Source organism: Podarcis liolepis (genome assembly GCF_965112155.1).
Source record: "Podarcis liolepis genome assembly, chromosome: 17".
Lineage (NCBI taxonomy): Eukaryota > Metazoa > Chordata > Lepidosauria > Squamata > Lacertidae > Podarcis > Podarcis liolepis.
Genome location: NC_139571.1, coordinates 43,893,475 through 43,912,820, shown reverse-complemented (window position 1 = coordinate 43,912,820; position 19,346 = coordinate 43,893,475). Strand labels below are relative to the sequence as shown.

The following is a 19,346-nucleotide window of genomic DNA, read 5'->3' as shown; positions in this document are numbered from 1 at the left end:
ATGCTTGACTCCTGCCTGCTCTGCCAGGAGTCACACAAGGGTTAACAACCAGTAGGGGGAACTTGTTGATGCAAATCAGCTGGAAGCTTTCCCCTAGACTCAGGGGGGTCAAGCCATGGCCCTAGCCACCCCCAGGGCATAGGACAGGAACCACAACCCCAGGCTTCCTTTAACAGAATACCCTTCAAGGGGAGTGGTAGGTGATGGCCACAACCTCCCCTCTGACACACAACGCGTTTGCCTAACCGCCAAACCTGACAAAGTTGTGATGATTTGCTATGAGGTAGGCGAAAAAACCAAGTGGCTGGTGCCAATCTGCCAAGTGGAAAAAAATTCCTACCAGGCCCCCTGGACAACCAAGGTGACCAACCGAAGTCCATAGCAAGGTCAAGAAAAGAAGGAAGAAACCTAAAGGAGGGTGGGCGGGTGGTCCGAGGAAGCCAGGAACAAGAAGGGAGAGTCCGTCTGCCCGCGGTCATTCACATACAGCTAAGCCACGCACCCACCCAGCCTTGTAGGCTGGCTGGTGAGCGTGACGCGGGCACAAGACTCAGAGACGCAGGGGGCTGAGTTGCGCCCCCTGCCAGCGCAGGAAGTGGTTCCCGCACACAACACCTCCCCTCCGTGAAGAGGAGAGGTCTTTTCTGATAATGTTTATTTATGATTTTCAATTTTATGCATTTCAATAATTTTACAATCATTTTAATGTTTTGAAACTCAACTTCCTTCCCCCTCTTTCTGCGGTTCCTTCAATTAATTTTTTTATATTTTCTGCATATTCCAAATTAGCTTAATCATTTATTCATCTACTTTAAATGCAAACTCTTATAAAACTGCAGGTTATTACAATAATCCTGCCAATGTTCTTATCTGTTTACAGTTTGTTTGTAAATATTCAATAGACCATTTCCATTCTTTTATCAAAAGTTTGTTATCTTGATTTCTTATTTTTTCTGGTAAGTTTCGCCATTCCTGCATATTCCACAAATTATTGTATCCATTCTTCTTCCGTCAGGACTTCTTCTGATTTCCATTTTTGGGCAAGTAAAATGTGTCTTTTTCTATCCACCTACTATTTGCATACGTTTAAAGGGTTAGCATCAATGGTGACCACCCACATCCAGAAGGATTTATGGTATTTTATGCCACCAAAGAATTTGGCAGAATCAACAGGAATGTGCTCCCTTTCCCGGTGAAAGTCATCTACTAAGGCAGCAAAGTTCATGTCTGTTCCATGACCAGACTTGAAGCCAGATTGAAATGGGCCTAGGAAATCAGTTTCATCTAGGGAAACCTGGAACCAAGACGCCACCACCTGTTTCTGTTTGGGCAACACTTTGCCCCCTAAGGAACTATTTCAGACTGACCAATAGTTGTGTAATGCTGTCAAGTCCAGTGACAACTTTTCAAAAAGTGGCCTTACCTCCTCTTACTTGAAGCCAGATGGCATTATACCTTGCTAAAAAGAGAAATTGGGCACAACACAAACCTATGTGGCCAGACCTTCTCTGGCAGCTTTTATTAGCCAGGATGGGCAAGGATCTAAAGCACAGGTGGTGGGCCCATATCTCCACAAATCCTAGCTACATCCCTGGGCAACACAAGCTGCAAATAATTCTTCATTGCAATCCATGTACAGTATGTGTGTGGATGCAAACATGGCCATGCAGATTATAATGTTGTGTGCCACTCAGTAACCCTCCATTCTATTGTTCTTTTCACAAATAAATAAACCCTGCAGGATTTCCAAATTATTGGTCTATTGATACACCCCCATTTTGAGTTACCAAATATCTGCAAATCACTCATGAAGAGGTTTTTGTGCAGGCTGTGAGAAGGAGAAGGAGAAGGAGAAGAAGAAGAAGAGGAGGAGGAGGAGGAGGAGGAGGGGGAGGAAGAGTTTGGATTTGATATCCCACTTTATCACTACCCTGGCGTGCTCTGGTCCATGGGGTTACGAAGAGTCGGACACGACTAAACGACTAAACAACAACAAAGAAGTCTCAAAGCGGCCAACAATCTCCTTTCCCTTCCTCCTCCACAACAAACACTCTGTGAGGTGAGGGGGGCTGAGAAACTTCAGAGAAGTGCGACTGGCCCAAGGTCACCCAGCAGCTGCATGTGGAGGAGCGGAGACGCGAACCCGGTTCCCCAGATTACGAGTCTACTGCTCTTAATCACTACACCACAATAATCAAGAGACCTGCAAAAGCAGGGCCTGTAAAACACAAGCCTTCAATAGGACGTTTGCCACTCTCAGATGAGAGACAGATTGGGAAGACAGACACCTGAACTCATACCCTCCAACATTTCTCTGATGAAAAAAGGGACGTCCTATTCCATTATTATTATTGTCAGAGCCCTGACAATTATTATTATTATTATTATTATTATTATTATTATTATTATTACCCCACCCATCTGACTGGGTTGCTCCAGCCACTCTGGGCAGCTTCCAACATCTATAAAAACAGTAAAACTATTACAGGGCTGCTTTCAAATGTTTTCTAAAGTTTATAGTGTTACTAATCTCCTTGGCTTGGGAGTCGTACAACTCCATATCCGTCAACATTTCTCCGTTTAAATTGGGATGGCCTTAGGAAAAGTGAGATGTTCCAGGATCAAATCAGAAACCAGGACGGCTTCTGTAAATCTGGGACGGTCCCTGGAAAATAGGGACATTTGGAGGGTCTGCACTGCAACTGGGATGCCCTGACCCTATAGGACAAGGGGTACCATTCTGAGTTCCATGATTGATACCTTCTGTGCTCATTCACAAAATCAACCAGTTCTTCTTCTGTATATGGCTTGTCAGGGACATGGACCGGTTCATCCATAAAAGGCTCATAGAAATCCACCTCATTTAGCTTCAGGCCCAGTTTCTTTGCAACCTATAAACAAGCAAAGAAACTGGTAAATTATGGGCATTTCTTTTGCTGAAAAACATTTCTCTCTAATATATTGTCAGCTCACACTGAACACTTTCTGAATGATAGAATTATTCAACATGTAAGTATGTGGAAAGTTAAAATACTGCAACAAAGAAATATAGCACTACATACTTTCATAACAACAGAAACACTGCTATCATCAGAATCAGCAATGCTCTTCTGAAAACTAACAAAGCAAAATTGAATCTAGCAAGGTTGAATGGCAGTTTTCGTTTGTTTGTTCTTTAATCCCACATGCACAGTTTAAAAATCCCCTTTCTATATGCATATACAATAATTTATTATGATAATTTACATCTAGTCCAAATATTTTAAGCGGCTTGCAGCTAACAACATAAATAACAACATTAATAAGTTAAAGCAAGGACATTCACAGTTGCTAGGAAAAGATCTAAAACAAGTTAGCATTAAAAGCATCAGGCAATAAAAAATGTTTATCTGGTGCGGAACAGACATCAGGATGGGCAGCCCTGAGTGAGTCTCCTTAGGGACGGTATCCCACAGCCAGGATGCCAGAACAAAAATACAATTTCACTGGTCACCATCCACCTGACTTCAAAAAATGTGGGAACTGAGAAAAGTGGAAACTCGGATGGCAAGGATACTGTTACATGTGGGCAGATTATAGGAGTGAATGGTTATTTCACACGAATAAAGAAATACACAAGACCTTTATATGCCTCTTAACAACTATGAAACACTGTACATAAAAAAGAAATCAAATACACTCCTCATCTTCTTTTGAATTTCATTCCAAGTCATCAAGGTTTGAGTATCAAGTCCCAATATAAATGGCAAGAAAAACTGTGGCCCACACCCCACTTCATCAGATGAATGAAGTGTTATCCTGAGTTGCAGGTACACAGATATACGATAGGGTGCGAGATTGTAAAAAGAAGGTCAGAGGGAGATTAATTTTGGAAAACTACAGATAATGATAATTACATTCTCAGCAGCAGTAATTCACAAAACAATTTTGATAACACAGACATCAGCTCAACCACCCGGCTCTCATAAGCCATTCTTGAGTTAAAAGGTAAAGGTACCCCTGCCCGTACGGGCCAGTCGTGTCCGACTCTAGGGTTGTGCGCCCATCTCACTTAGGCCGGGGGCCAGCGCTGTCCGCAGACACTTCCGGGTCACGTGGCCAGCGTGACAAGCTGCATCTGGCGAGCCAGCGCAGCACACGGAAACACCGTTTACCTTCCCGCTAGTAAGCGGTCCCTATTTATCTACTTGCACCCGGGGGTGCTTTCAAAGGTTGGCAGGCATTCTTGAGTTACTATACCAATAATTTAGGAACTAGCATCACTTTGTAACTAAGCTAAGTGCTACTGCCTCTGTAACTTTTCTGACTGATGTATGGAAAAGCACATGACTCTGACCTTTGGAGAGTTTGTAAGTAAACTCTAAACGTGTTTACTAAACGTGGTCTTTTTCCTGTGCTGGGGGGAACGGGAAAGTTTGGAAAGAAACTTTTGAAGGGGACATTCTGGAATTTACTTGGTAGGGGATATTTAAAATGTCTAAGAGCCTATGTTTCCACACATTGTTTTGCTGCATATTTTGTGACTTTAAACCTCTGCTAAGGTTGTCTCTCCAAAGAGTACTTGCCCCAAAATTGAATCTTGGCATTCAAGAATTCTCCTTTACACACACACACATACACACTTGCACCAACACCTAGGAACCTGTACAGTAGTTCTTGCAAGCGACGCAGTGAACAACTGGCAAACTTGCTTGCCATGGGAGTATGGCATGATTTAGGGGTCAGCAACCTTTTTCAGCCATGGGGCGGTCCACCGTCCCTCAGACCATGTGGTGGGCCGAACTATATTTTTTTTGGGGGGGGGGATTGAACGAATTCCTGTGCCCCACAAATAACCCACAGATGCATTTTAAATAAAAACACACATTCTACTCATGTAAAAACATGCTGATTCCCGGACCGTCCTCTGGCCGGATTGAGAAGGTGGTTGGGCCGCATCCAGCCTCCAGGCCTTAGGTTGCCTACCCTTGGCATGACTCATATTTAACCACCACCAGATTTAGCCATTGCTAAAAGCAATGCTTAAAAAAGCATTGCTAAAAGCCAATGCAGGCCAGTGTGGTGTAGTGGTTAAGAGCGGTCGTCTCATAATCTGGGAAACCGGGTTCGCTTCCCCGCTCCTCCACCTGCAGCTGCTGGGTGACCTTGGGCCAGTCACACTTCTCTGAAGTCTCTCAGCCCCACTCACCTCACAGAGGGTTTGTTGTGGGGGAGGAAGGGAAAGGAGAATGTGAGCTGCTTTGAGACTCCTGAAGGGGAGTGAAAGGCGGGATATCAAATCCAAACTCTATTGCTGCAATCCTTCCTAACAGCTCTTATGTGAAATTTGCGGGGTTCCAGCTGCTTACCCCTTTGTCAAAGGTGGCAAAGAACTTGACGTAGGGCTGGAAGTGTTCTGCTGCCTCCTCAAATGCTTTGTAATCTGAGAAGCAGAAAGGAAGGAGAAGATTATTTCCCGTTTGGTCATCTTAAATGAAAATTAACACATGCACTGGCATCAGCTTCTGAAAGCTGGATCAAAAATAACTCCCACGGTAGTCAGTCTAGAAACCAACCCTGCATTTCCACCCTTGCTGCTGCTGCTGTGCTTTGCAGCCTGGCCTGATTCTGCCATTACGGAGCCCCTCTTTCCTCACAGAATAAGTGGCAAAGAGCGGAAAACACAAAATCAAGCTATTCTCATAATATGAAACGGGACATGAGTTAAAATATCACTTTTCAAAAGCACAGAGAACCCTTTAAAATGAGATTTATTTGTCTATACTATCCTCGTTTGAAAACCACATGCATCCAGCTCCAAAGTTTAAGGAATCCATGTTGTGGATTTGCGAGAGCTCACATGCGTCTTCTCTCTCTAGCTTTTGCAGTGAATGGGAAAGTGAAAATATTATGTAGTTAGGAGAGGTTCATGGAGGTGGCAACCTAGCTGCAGCTTGAACTGAAAAGTATAATAATAATAATAATAATAATAATAATAATAATAATAATTTACTATTTATAGCCTGCCCATCTGGGCAGCTCCCAGCATAATATTAAAAACTTCCTTAAACAGGGCTGCCCAGCTGTGGCTTGAACTGAAAAGTTAAATGCCTCAAGAGGGTGAGAGACGCTCTCCCGAAAAACGTATAAAGGGGCGCAAGGGGCTACTTATACAGCGGGGGTGGCTCTCATCACCCCAAATTAAGCTTGGAGCCTAAGAATGGTTAAGGAAGTTCATGTAAGGACAGCCCCTGCCCTGCGCTCCATCCCATTCTTCAGGAGGACCCCATCCTTCTGGGATGTCTTCTTGAGGGATGCAGGAGTCTGCGGAGGCAGGAGGGGATGAGAAACTTTCCTTCTGTGTGTACGCCTGCACGCTTAGGATCTGCTCAGACTTTTGGATGTGCTGAGGATGGGAGCAAGGGCACCACCCACCCCCTTGCATTCCACCTCCACTGCACACATTTCGTGACCTCTTTCGGTTTCCATTGACATGCTGAACAGAACACGGGAATTGCATCACAAGACCAATTCAGTAGCAAGGCGGACAGAGCTCCCTTAAGCAAGTCTGTCTGTCTTGCTGCAGAATTTGGATGAGAAACGCTGAGCTTCTTAGACCCCTTCAGAATCCGCCAAGACCTACGAATCCCCCGACCAAACCTACGTTCTGAGTCTTCTCCTTTGAAGTAGCCAATGAGTTTGGTCTCTTCTTCCATGTGGTCAAAGGCCTGCAGCTCCAATTTGCTGTTGATGATCTCCACTGGGTCTTCCATCAGCTGCCATGAAGAAAGAATTTGGTCAAGAACAACTTATTAGCAATGTAAATGGGGTGCTTACTGCCTGATATGAAACAAAGGGTGGACCTACAAACAGGGGGGAAAACACGCTATAAATAAGTCAGAAATTAAATCATTATAACAAAAGCGGAAAAACACTATGGAAAATAACATAGGTGGGGTTTTTTTGCTCTCCAGCACCATCTGGTGTCGCATGTTTGTAATGCATTCAAAATGCTGTTTTCTTTTACTAATAAAAAAATTCCTTCCAGTAGCACCTTAAAGACCAACTAAGTTAGTTCTTGGTATGAGCTTTCGTGTGCATGCACACTTCTTCAGATGTGTATCTGAAGAAGTGTGCATGCACACGAAAGCTCATACCAAGAACTAACTTAGTTGGTCTTTAAGGTGCTACTGGAAGGAATTTTTTTATTTTGACTATGGCAGACCAACACGGCTACCTATCTACTTCTTTTACTAATGTAACTTTTGTAGTCCGAAGTGTCTCATCAAGTGGGACTATTTCTCTATATGCCACCTGGGATTCTTCACTCGGCTCCACAGTATTGAGCACTGGCCAGATATTTTTGACTATAATGCCCATCTGTCTGGCCAGTTACGCTGGCTTGGAGTGATGGGCGTTATAGTCCAAAACAGATCAGGGAAGATTGCTGTATACAAACTAGGTGCTGAGGACGCGGCTCTGCAAGGGCTGATTCAATGGCATTGTCTGCATATTAAAATCTTCAGAATCAGCATTTAGGGAATATGTCAGAAATAACAGGTATTATTGCATCATAATCCTAAACAAGTTCACTCAGGAGTAACCCTGTGTGGGCTAACCTTCTAGCGTTATGATTTGTGGCCATGCAGTCCAATCTAATGCACAACTATTCAAAAAAAGGTCCCATGATATATAGTGAAGTTTACTCCCAATTAAATGTGCATAGGATTGCAGTCTTGGGTAGTGGCCATGCTTGGAACAAAACAAGAGTTCAAAATTTCCACTTGAACAGTATTGGAGAAAAAAGGAGACAGCGTCGAGAACAGTCCTTTTTAGACAAAAGCACGTTTCCGTTCACAATTTATGGCTTATATATTACATTTGCCCAGAGACCAAGAATAAGGTATCACATAAGTTGCAAAGAGCATTAACACCAATACATTATTTCAACTATAAATGTGGGAGAATTTATTGGGCCAGTTCTGGTTTTGTTTGTACTTACATCTAGGAGGAATTCAACCAAGACGTCTGCAGCCATTTGCCCATCAAACTCGATGATGTGATCCTCCTTAAAGATGTACAGGCTCCCTTCTTCATCCAGACCTGAAGAAAGGGCATACAGAGAGAGCAACGACTTTGCAGTTAGACTAAATGGGCTGGTGAGGTTCCTTCCAGCCCTGTGATTTTATAGCTGTAAAACTGGATGATGTTGAAAAAGAGCCTGCTAAAATGGTCACACTGGGTCTATTAAGAATCTGCTGTGTGATGTTAGCTGGAGACCCTTCTGGAAGGTGAACAGCCTTCCTTGGCTGGAAGTGGTGCCAGCAATATCTGCATCTGAAACAGAACAAAGGACAGTCGGGGCTCATCCACACTGCCATTTGTCTCACAATTTCTCCTATTTGTCCTGTGTCTTCAAAGTTCTTTTCTTGTCCTGCTGCTCTGCCTGGCAAATTAATCATAGGACAAACAAAGGTGTGGATGGATGAGCCCTCAGTCCTGGGACTGGAGTTGAAAAGATTCAGATAGCATACCCTCCAACAGTTCCATTTTCTCCAGGGTCACAGTATACAGCAAATATTCCTTTTAACTGTTTAAATATTTCAGAGTGTTGCACTCAGTTCCTCCTGGTCCTTTCCCTCTTGCTAGACAATAAAACATCTCTGGGCAGTATGAAGCTATCTCATTCTATCAGCACAAGGATTTCCACTTGTGCAATGAAACTGTCAGGAGCTTGTCCTACACATGAGTAGGACCCTGGAAGAGAGACACATGCTCGACTGGCATGTTCTCTCCCTCCTGGTTGTTCGTTCAGGAGCTTCAAAAGCTTTCTTCAGCCTGAACATCACAATGACCGATGCCAACAGACACTGGAACACTTAGGGATCCGCAGAGTTTGCACAGTTGCATAACAGCAACTCAGCATTTTGGCTAATCTACTTTATTTACATAGAAACATACACGGAGCACTGCAACATGGCTCCCTCTCTCTCTAGCATCAGACAGCAAAGAGAAAAAACAAAGGACAATAGTCCCACTTCACGGAACACAGTAACACAAACATCCTGTCTCTGTCACTTCCCACTTTGTGGAGTCAAAACATACACCGTCATGTGATAGACAACAATCCCATGACTGCAATCATGGAGCAGGAATTCTAACAGAAACCTCCCCCCTCTTCTCTCCCCATGCCCTCCTCAAATCTTCTCTGGAGGGTTCAGGGGGGGACGCAGAAAAGATTTGAGGGTGTATGGTGGAGTGTTCCATTGCGCACATGTAAATCCTTGCACTGATGAAACAAGTTATTTGGAGACTGGCCTTTGTCTCCATCTTCTCCTTTTAATCAGCCACTGTTAGCTCCGCTAGCTACAGACTGAATTCTTCCTCTGCTTCCATTGCTGTGCCAAGATCATTGTGTGGCAATCCACTTCCCCTGGAGATGTCAGTGCCTCCATGTCTCTCTCAGTCTGCTTTACTCCTGCTGGGGGCTTGATCTCTCCCTTCTTTGGGCTCCTTCGGAAGGTGGTGGGCTCTCCTTCCTTGCAGGTTTTTAAGCAATCTGTTAAGGATGATCTAGTTGCAATTCCTGCACTGCAGGGGGTCAGACCAGAAGACCCTTGGGCTCCCTTCCAACTCTATAATTCTATTATTATTATTATTATTATTATTATTATTATTATTATTATTATTATCATCATCATCTCATTTACATTTTAAAATATTCATTTAAACAAACTTTAATTAATGGCTTCCATTCTTCTCTTTCTGTGGTTCATTTTGCATACCATCCATCCCTGCACATTTTACATGAAGTAAACCATTCAGTAATCCATTGTTACATCCATCAAAACTTACTTACACTGTTGAATTTATCTTAATGCTACCAGCGTTCTTAAATAAACACAATTTTCAACCATATAAGCATTTTTCACCCATACAAACAATTTTCACCCATAAACGTACATTCTTCTTGTTCTCTTATTCTATATGTTAAATCTGCAAGCTGTGCGTATTCCATTAATATAATTCTATGAGTCTATGTTTGTGTAACCAAAGAGGTAACTTCCCAAGTAATATAAACTGTGTCCTTCACCAATGTACCGTAGTTTCTTACAGGTCCTACTCCAAGCCTTTCCAACAATCTCCGTCTTCTGCCTCCTCTCCATCACTTTCTGTTCCTCCTTGAGGCTTTGTCCCCTGCTATTGGCGGCTCTCACTTTGAGTGCCATACTTATTTTTAAGTACCCGCACAGTCCTTTTAAACTACCACAGAAGTACAGCAGCTTTAACTTTGCTCCAGCGTAGCCATGTCATTGTTGTCAAGGGCTGTTTCGTTCACGCTGGTATCATTGGAACAATTGCATATGAAAGACTGAATTCATCAACTGCTCTAAAGTGAAATTTGGGCAAGGGCCTCATTGCAGCCAGCCTGAGGCCAGATGGCCGCTGCAGTGCATCTTGTTGGATCAGGGCCCTGGCAAGGGAAGCCTAGGCGCTGGTGGTAATGTGTAAACACCCAGCAGGACATTGGCTGCTCTGCGAATCGTAATTTGACTTTGGTCACTGGATATGTGACAGTGGAATCCCCTCAACATTCACTCATGATTATCTTCAGCATTATAAACAGATCACACTTACCCAGCTTTTTGGCAAGTTTGGCATCTTTCTTGGAATCCACTAATCCAAAACCAATGCCTTTCTCTTCTAGGACCTGTGCAGCGAGCTGAAGGAAAACACAGACCAAGGCTGTCAGTCCAAACTTCCTCAGGCAAGTATCCCACAGATAACATTTGATGGAGCAGAAGACAAAGCCGGCCATTTTGAGAGCCAGTGTGGTGTAGTGGTTAAGAGCGATGGACTTGTAATCTGGTGAACCGGGTTTGCTTCCCCGCTCCTCCACCTGCAGCTGCTGGGTGACCTTGGGCCAGTCACCCTTCTCTGAAGTCTCTCAGCCCCACTCACCTCACAGAGTGTTTGTTGTGGGGGAGGAAGGGAAAGGAGATTGTGAGCCGCTTTGAGACTCCTTCGGGTAGTGATAAAGCGGAATATCAAATCCAAACTCTTCTTCTTCCCATTAAGCGAAGTGCAGCAGTTGCCTCAGGACACAGATATGCAAGAGGAGGCGTTCCAGCCGCCCCACTGCTTCCGCCCCACTGCACTGCCACTCGTCCTCCCTACCCCTTGGGGGAACAGGGGCCAGCCCTGTTTCACATCAGGTGGTGAAACAGGATGGGCTGCCCCTGGTAGTGAGGCATCAGATCAAGGCCTGCATTTTAAAATGAGCTTAAAAATATATTTGCAAATGTTTGTATGTTTTATGCCAGGCATAAAGCAGCTGGCTGGGTGCTTTGGCAGATGTTTATCTTCCTAAACAGGGCCCCTCTGATCTATAGCAGTGCCTCAGGGTTGTAAAAGGAAATTACAGGCTGGGAGCAAAAGGTCACACTGACCATACAAATTACAGAATACAATCAAGCTGCAAAAAACACTAATTAAGAGTTGGTAAATAGTAAGTTTTATTGTTTAACAGAAGACTCGAGTCATATTTTCCTAAGGTTAAAGGGCAAGAGCTAATGGGAACAGCAGCTGGCTTGAAAGGGGTTGCTTTTGGAAGCTGTTTCCTTTTTACTTTGAAAAGGCCTTTCCTTCTAAAAATCTATCTATGTTATGTATGAAATATATTGGCTTAAATGTAATTATGCAAAGGATTTCGAAAGTAAGAAATGTTAGATTCTTATGTTAGATTTTTATTTCATTGATGGTGTGTGAGAAGGTGAACCCAAGATCTCTGTTTAAGATAAAAATTAAAACCATTAGCCATCTGTTTTGGAGTGAATAGGGCAATAGGGCAATAGGGCAAAGATGAGCTGATAATTAAGGTGCCTGGTCGAGGCAAATGTAAGATATATGGCTACTTGTCTGCCATTTATGGATAGAAGGAAATATAGCTCTTTGTCTCCCATAAAAGGTAATAGGAAATGGGTGTATCTTTTATGATTGGTTCTAGCAAACAGCCAATAGGAATTTCAACCAGGCTGATTGGACAGAGGCAGCCAAAGGAGGAGCAAGGGGGCTGGGCTGAGGAAATATAAGTGCTGGCCATCAGGGCTGGAGGGGCAGAGCTTTGGTATCCATATACCACTGTGTCTCTCATTTATTTGTCTGACAAATAAATTATTATTTTAATTTCTCTATTGCTGCGTTGAATATTTCATTCCAGCTAAGCGTTAACCACAAGCAGGGTGCTACAGTAGAAGACTCTCCAAGTGTCCCAATTTTCCAGGGACAGTCCCAGAGTTACGGAAACCATCCTGGTTTCTGATTTGGCTCCGGAATGTTCCACTTTTCCTTAGGACGTCCCTATTTCCATCGGAGAAAGGTTTGAGGGTATGTTACGTGACCCCCGAGCCAAGGAGATAAGGAACTATACCACCTTTAGAAGACATCTGAAGGCAGCCCTATATAGAAAATGTCTTTAATGTTTTATTATGTTTTTATATATTATATATTATGTTTTTATATATGTTGGAAGCCACCCAGAGTGGCTGGGGCAACCCAGTCAGATGGGCGGGGTATAATAATAATAATAATAATAATAATAATAATAATAATAATAATAAAATTGAATAGGACATACCTATTTTCATTGGAGAAGTGTTGGAGGGTATGTAGAAGTTCTAAGTACAGGGCAATGATTTCCTTGTTTTGTTGTAAAGTCAAACCTCTCTTTTCCTTCTGCAATTGGACTCTGTTCTCTTGCTATTGCTCCCCTGTTACTGGCATGCAAGGCGACTCAGCAGCCTGCAACTCCAGGCCCAAGAGCCGGGAAAGGCTTCTTCTTTTGGTGACACATGTACAACATATCCCCCCTTCAATGCATCAGCATTTGAACATGGCAACCGGCCTTGCAAAATTGGCAAAGGGCCACACTTGCAAGCAGATAGGCCAATTTTTAAAATTCCACCCACAATAAGCATAACACCCGGGAAGTCTGAGCATCAACTCAGGACTTGGGGCAGGTTGCTGTCTTAGCACATGCCAAGACACATTCCCAAAGTGGCAGCTCCCGGAAAGGGGTTTGCCTGACAGCTTGCTTTCACCTTCCCATTGTGTTCAAGTGACACACCTATGCCTGGAATGGAAGCATTCAGGTCAGGCAATGAGGCAGAAGAGAAAAACAAAAGTCAAGCCCTGCTGAATTTCACCAGAAAGGCCTGTCTCTTTCTCGCTCCTCTGCTGTCCACCTGCTCCCTTGTTTGGCAACACTTGGTTTCAAGTGTTTTCCTTGCAATCGATTAAAGGAAAAAAAGACATTTTGTCAACCAGAGCCAGGGCTTTGCTTTTCCTGCCGTGGCCCCGATCTGTTGGAACGCTCTATCACAAGAGACTAGGGCCCTGCGGGACTTGACATCTTTCCACAGAGCCTGCAAGACAGAGCTGTTCCACCAGGCCTTTGGCCAAGGCACAGTCTGACCCCCTCCTTTGGCAATCCTCACAGAACTCTAGCCCAGTGGTTGCCATTAATTTGACTCTGAATTGATTTTAGAATGTATTTCAATTAATTGATTGTGATTTTATGTAAACTGTGTTATTTTTGTTGTTGTTAGCCGCTCTGAGCCGCTCTGTTGTTAGCCACCCCCCTCCCCTGTCGCTGTGTTACTCCGTAGCATCAAATATTCAAAATTGTTGGCTCCCCCACCAAAAAAAAAAAAAAGCTCAATAAAAGTTAATTTGGGGGGCTCTGGGTGGATCTTTGCTATGCTAAAGACAGCCCTGCCCACGTCCACCTTCCACTGTGCCCCTCCCTCTATCAGATCCTTCTCTTTGGGATTCCTTCAATGTCATACAATAGCATGGCTCTTGGGAAGTGCAGCATGCCCTACATCTTTGTTATAAATAGCCCGAGCCCAAGTGTGCTCTGAAAGCACCAGGAGGCTGAAGAAGATAACAAATGCCAGCTGGAAGCCTCTGGGGGGGGGGGTCTACCACAAAATCTGCTCATGGCACTCACTGACAGCAGTTCAGGCTTTTGTTGTAATGTTAGAAGCAAGGGCAGCACAGCCAGGTTTAATCTGAGAGCTCTTTCCGAGGAGAATTAGGCTATTAATTTGCAGGCACAACTTGGAACAGCGGTGTGAGATATTTGCAAAATGCAGCAGTCCGTTGGTGTGCTTTGAAGTCCCAGCAACTGGGGAAGGTGGCGATTGGGTAGCTTGGAAAGTTACGTGCACGTCGCTTGCAGCGGAACCTCTCCTCATGCGTTCTGACATGAAAATTAGGAATTGTGTGAGGAAAGGATATAAAACAGAATGTGTGGTTGGTTGTGCCTAACGCAGTGTCCGTTGAAATGATGATAGCCTAAGTCCAGCAAAACATTCCTCTCCTGCATTGGTCTCTACAGACACAGCAGGCAATGCGACCTTCCAAGAGTTGGACTTCATTCCCAAAGACCCACTCCTCCATTGTCTCCTGAGAGCAATGGGATGTCCAATGAGATTAGGAGGTCAGTGGAAGATAGTTTATATTAAACTCTACGTATCTGATGCACCACTCTGCCTGCGTCATATTGGTAGCATGATCCTATTCATGTTTACTCAAAAGTATGCCCTGCTGTGCTCCCTGGAAGGACAGATCCTGAAGCTGAGGTGCCAATACTTTGGCCACCTCATGAGAAGAGAAGACTCCTTGGAAAAGACCCTGATGGTGGGAAAGATGGAGGGCACAAGGAGAAGGGGACGACAGAGGATGAGATGGCTGGACAGTGTTCTTGAAGTTCCTAACATGAGTTTGACCAAACTGCGGGAGGCAGTGGAAGACAGGAGTGCCTGGCGTGCTCTGGTCCAGGGGGACATGAAGAGGCGGACATGACTGAACGACTAAATAACAAAGCCCTGCTGAGTTTAATGGAACTGCGTCCCGCAACCATGTGCAAAAGATTGGAGCCCTAGCCAAAAACCCTGTACCAGTTGTATATGCCAGCGAGGAAACCGAAATCAGTAAGACTGCAATTGCTGCAATCCATCCAATTTGTTTCTTTTACCAGACTTGTAACAGGGCGTAGGAATAAGTTCTGGAGTTCAACATGGCCTCACCCTAGGTTCACAGGGCTGCAGGATGCCTTTCGCTTAAGGTCACTAAAATTAGGAACACCCAGCCCAGCTAAAAATATGACCTAGTAAGACTATATGAAACCTTTTGTGAGGCAGTGTGCAGATCAGCCCACCATTGTGTGTCCCAGATGCCTGTAAACTGAATTCCTGGAGCGTGAGCAGAGAAACCTCTCTCCTGTGGGTGAGGTAACTGGAGAAGATACTCTCCAAGGGAGATTTAACAGACATGTCTGCCTCCCTGGTAATGGGGCGAAAGTCAAAGATGTGCATCTCTCTCTCTCTCTCTCTCTCTCTCTCTCTCTCTCTCTCTCTCCCCACCCCCACCCCATAACCTATCATCTCAAAACTGAGATGGGAAACTTATTCTATGTTGAAGGCCTTGGTGGGTAATCTGGTGGGGGCCACATACTGTGGGTGGATGGGGCAGAAGCCAGCTGTGGGTCAGATCACAAATGGGTGAAGCCACTCATTTCCTGTTTTTCTCTGCTTGCATATTGTGCGCTGGGTAGGAAGAAAGGGACTTCTTTTCCTCTCCACCCAGTACAGGAACCCAGGACTTATCCACCCTTACTTACTTTTTGCCTTGCTCTTTCCAGGTGCAGATATGCACTTAAAAGAGCCACGTCCAAGTGTGGGGGTTTTTTTGGGTGGGGTGGGTGGGGTGGAGATGCCCCAGAGCTTTCCCTGCCAAAAACCAAAACCAAAACACTCTTTAGCACTCAATCGGAGCAAACATCCATTTGAGTTTTCTATGGATTGATGTTTGCTCCGAATGAGCGCTAAAGAGCAAGTTTTCATAGGGAAAGCTCTGGAGCAAAATAAAAGGGTGCTTGGACGCTGAGCTTTGAAGTGCGGATTGTGCTTGGAATTTGCAGAGGAAAGGCAAGCGTGGAGGAGCCCTGACAAGAAGGATGTCAGGGCAGAGTCAGTTTGTAGTCTGTACCCAGATTTGGCCAAAGGAATGAATTGAGGAAAGCTTTGCTCTGCTCTTCACACCATTTGCCTAGAGCGGGTCAAATCAGAGTGATCTACGCTGGCATCAGGGGCGGACGTTGGTAATCTTTCATAATATGGCGCCCGGTGCTAGGTCAACATTTGGCACCCCCTAATGGATCTTCTCAATTATCAATCGTCTCAATTTTGTGCCCCTTTGGCTCGGTGCCTTGCGCAGGTGAACCACACGCACCGTCCTAAATCTGGCACTGCTGGCATCTGGGTCAAGCTTGCTAGTGAGCCCAAGGAAATCTGTTCCCTCTGCCTTAGCACACCCTCATCCAACAGATGCTGGTCTTCCACTCTCCTCAGTTGTTCTCATTATACCTGAAGGATACCTGAAGGAGCGTCTCCACCCCCCATCATTCAGCCCGGACACTGAGGTCCAGCGCCGAGGGCCTTCTGGCTGTTCCCTCCCTGTGAGAAGTGGAACCAGACAGAGGGCCTTCTCGGTAGTGGCACCCACCATGCGGAACACCCTCCCATCAGATGTCAAGGAAATGAAGAACTATCTGACTTTTAGAAGACATCTGAAGGCAGCCCTGTTTAGGGAAGTTTTTAATGTTTAATGTTTTATTGTATTTTTAATTGGGAGCCACCCAGAGTGGCTGGAGTAACCCAGCCAGATGGGCGGGATATTATTATTATTATTATTATTATTATTATTATTATTATTATTATGCCACAGACTGATTGCCAGGCCTAGAAAGACCTGTAATTGCACAAAGGCCACCCAAGAACCGGCTTCAAAAAAAGAACAACACAATGTCGAAAAGTAGCCTTGTGAGCCAAGAATGGAACATCCCTTAGAATGGGACAGAGCTTTAAAGGGCAGGTTTTCGTTCAGAAAGCTCCAGAGCAAAAACAAGGCGCTCAGACTATGTCCGGAAACAGCAGGGGGAAGGTAAATGCGGATAAGCCCACAGTCTGCCTTTCGCTGGCTGAGAATGCACCATGGGCTGATTCCTCACTCCTCTTTACGGAAACAATTTGCTACAATTCGTCAAGCAAGTCTTGCCACTGCTAGCAACACTTTGGCACACTTTAGTCCCTTCGCCATAACTATTTCCGTGATCAAATTTCCCACCTCTCTCTGTGTTTCGTCCCCTGTCTCTGCCATGCTTCTTGGCTCCCTATTTTTGCCTATTGGGCTGCCGTATTAAAAGGTTTGGCAATGGGATTGCTTTGGGGATGTGCCAGAGCTCTCGTTCCCCTGCTATTAAATCTCCGAGGGGAGAGGATGCAGCTCGTTCCTGCAAAGGCATCTGCATGGACATGAAGGCAACCTGCAGCCCTGGCAGGAAGATGACCTGGTTGCAGCAGGTGGGAGATGCTAAAAGTTGCCACGGTCAACATGCATTTGCTCTACCTGGGATTAGTAGGGGAACAGGCTAGGAGACGACTTCCTTCCTTCTCATATCATACCGTTGCCTTGCTTTGAGACACCCACAGAAGTTCACAAGACGCAGCACTAGGAGGAGGCCACAGTGGGCATTTTAGCTGGGAACAGGGCAGTGTAGGACGGCTTCTCTGTAAGAAGGAGCTGCTGCATCTCTTTCTCCCAATTCTGAGCTTGGCCATTTCAGGAGAATCAGATTGCCAAAAGGTATCCCTCCACTATGCCTTGCAGTCCTTTACATGTTTTACAGTGGACGCTCAGGTTGTGAACGTGATCCGTGCAGGAGGCACAATCACAACCAGCAGCGTCTGCAACCCACAGCGCCGCGTCTGCACACACGAGGTTTGCGATTTATCACTTCTGCACATGCGTGAGTGCCAAAACCTGGAAGTAACCCGTTCCGGTACTCCTGTTTTTGCGCGGTGCGCAACCCGAAAACACACAACCTGAAGCATCTGTAACCCGAGGTATGACTGTACTTACTTATAGGATTCCTCTGGCAACCAGTATACCATTTCGTTTTGCTCCCTGGTAGTGGAACCTTCTCACCACCAGAGCATTAAACACATTCTTGGCTCAGAAATAGGTTTTGACAATAAATAAACATGAACAGCAAACGGTGAAGAGATCTGAAAGCAGGCAGCAGAGAACAAACCGGCGTCTAGCACAGACTGAGGCTTTCTAAGTAATGGAATATTTTTTTCAGCTTGATTTAGCAGAGGCTTGCTTGGGTCGGATTCCTGACAGGGGCAGAACAATGGCTTTGATACCGGAATGCAGATGGAAGAAAGACTTGGATTAAACATAAGTGACTGGGAAATTCGTTCCGAGAGTTTGGCTAGTGGATGAAAGCCTATCAAGCTTGCATTTGTGATCTTGCTGAATTGCTCTGATGTTCCCCACTTACTGCAACTCAGAGGCAGCGACCTTGTCCCACAGAAACATGGACAGCTTTGAGGAGGTTCATTGGCACAAACCTTCCAGACCGGAAAAGTTAAGATTTAGGTGCAAGTCTGCACTCAAGCATATTTCAAAGGCCTCTTTGGAGGTCCCCAATTTGGTGTGTGCCCCCCCCCCCGCCAGGTGCTGAGTGTGACCGTGACATGCAACCCACACTTACCTCCAGCACCATCTCCGTCATTTGAAAACGCCTCTGCGAAATTTTGTCGGATGCCACAGGCTCATGAAGTAGCACGCCGACCATGTCATACTTCTTGAAGGCCTGCTTGTAGTTTTTCTCGCTCAGGTCAATCACCCGATCTTTCCCATCGTAGGTAGGGAATTCCAGTCCTTCTTCTGCCCTGCAGCCAGTGAGCACGTAAAAAACTGCCAGGAGCCAGCAAGCTGTTTTCATCTCGGGGGGTTTCTTGTTTATCTTGGGGGAAGGAAGAGGAATTCCAGAGCCTGCGGAGGTCCAGCTCTCGGGGTGCCAGCTTGATCTGCTCCCCTCCTGCCACCTCAGCTTCCCCTATGAATCTGTCTAGATAGATTGAGGTCACTGAGAAGCAAACAAGCAACCCTGGTTGGAAGACAAAGGCAAAAAGACAGACAGGAGAAGCTGGGAGACCAAACCCTGGATACCTTACATAGCTTGGCCCGGCTTCTGGGTCATTAAGAACTCCATTTTTAGGAAGCAGTTGTTTCGGGCTATAAATAGACCCTGCAATGAATAAAAAGGACAGATATGACACGATTGAGGGACTTCGCTGGCACTCTGCTTTGCCTCAGAGAGAGAAAGGGAATAGCGGAGAGGGGAGGAGGGGCAGGAATGTGCAGAGATGCCTCTGCTGTACAGAAAATGCACACATTTCCCTTTGAGTTTCAGAAGGGGACAAGCAACTACATGGACTTTGTGGGTAACTGGC

The 19,346-nt window shown here is 45.2% G+C and overlaps 1 protein-coding gene across 1 annotated transcript in view; it reads right to left on the bottom strand.

Annotated features, from left to right (window-relative positions):
• CASQ2 (calsequestrin 2) overlaps positions 1–19,137 on the bottom strand; it is a 31,336-nt gene extending 12,199 nt beyond the window's left edge. The window contains exons 1-6 of the mRNA XM_083481904.1: positions 18,602–19,137; positions 10,618–10,702; positions 7,982–8,082; positions 6,644–6,755; positions 5,349–5,422; positions 2,761–2,891 (exon numbers count right to left, since the gene is read on the bottom strand). Coding sequence (XP_083338030.1) covers positions 2,761–2,891; positions 5,349–5,422; positions 6,644–6,755; positions 7,982–8,082; positions 10,618–10,702; positions 18,602–18,835 — 737 coding nt within the window. The 5' untranslated portion in view covers positions 18,836–19,137. The remainder of the gene's footprint in view (positions 1–2,760; positions 2,892–5,348; positions 5,423–6,643; positions 6,756–7,981; positions 8,083–10,617; positions 10,703–18,601) is intronic.
• Between the last annotated feature and the right edge of the window lie 209 nt (positions 19,138–19,346).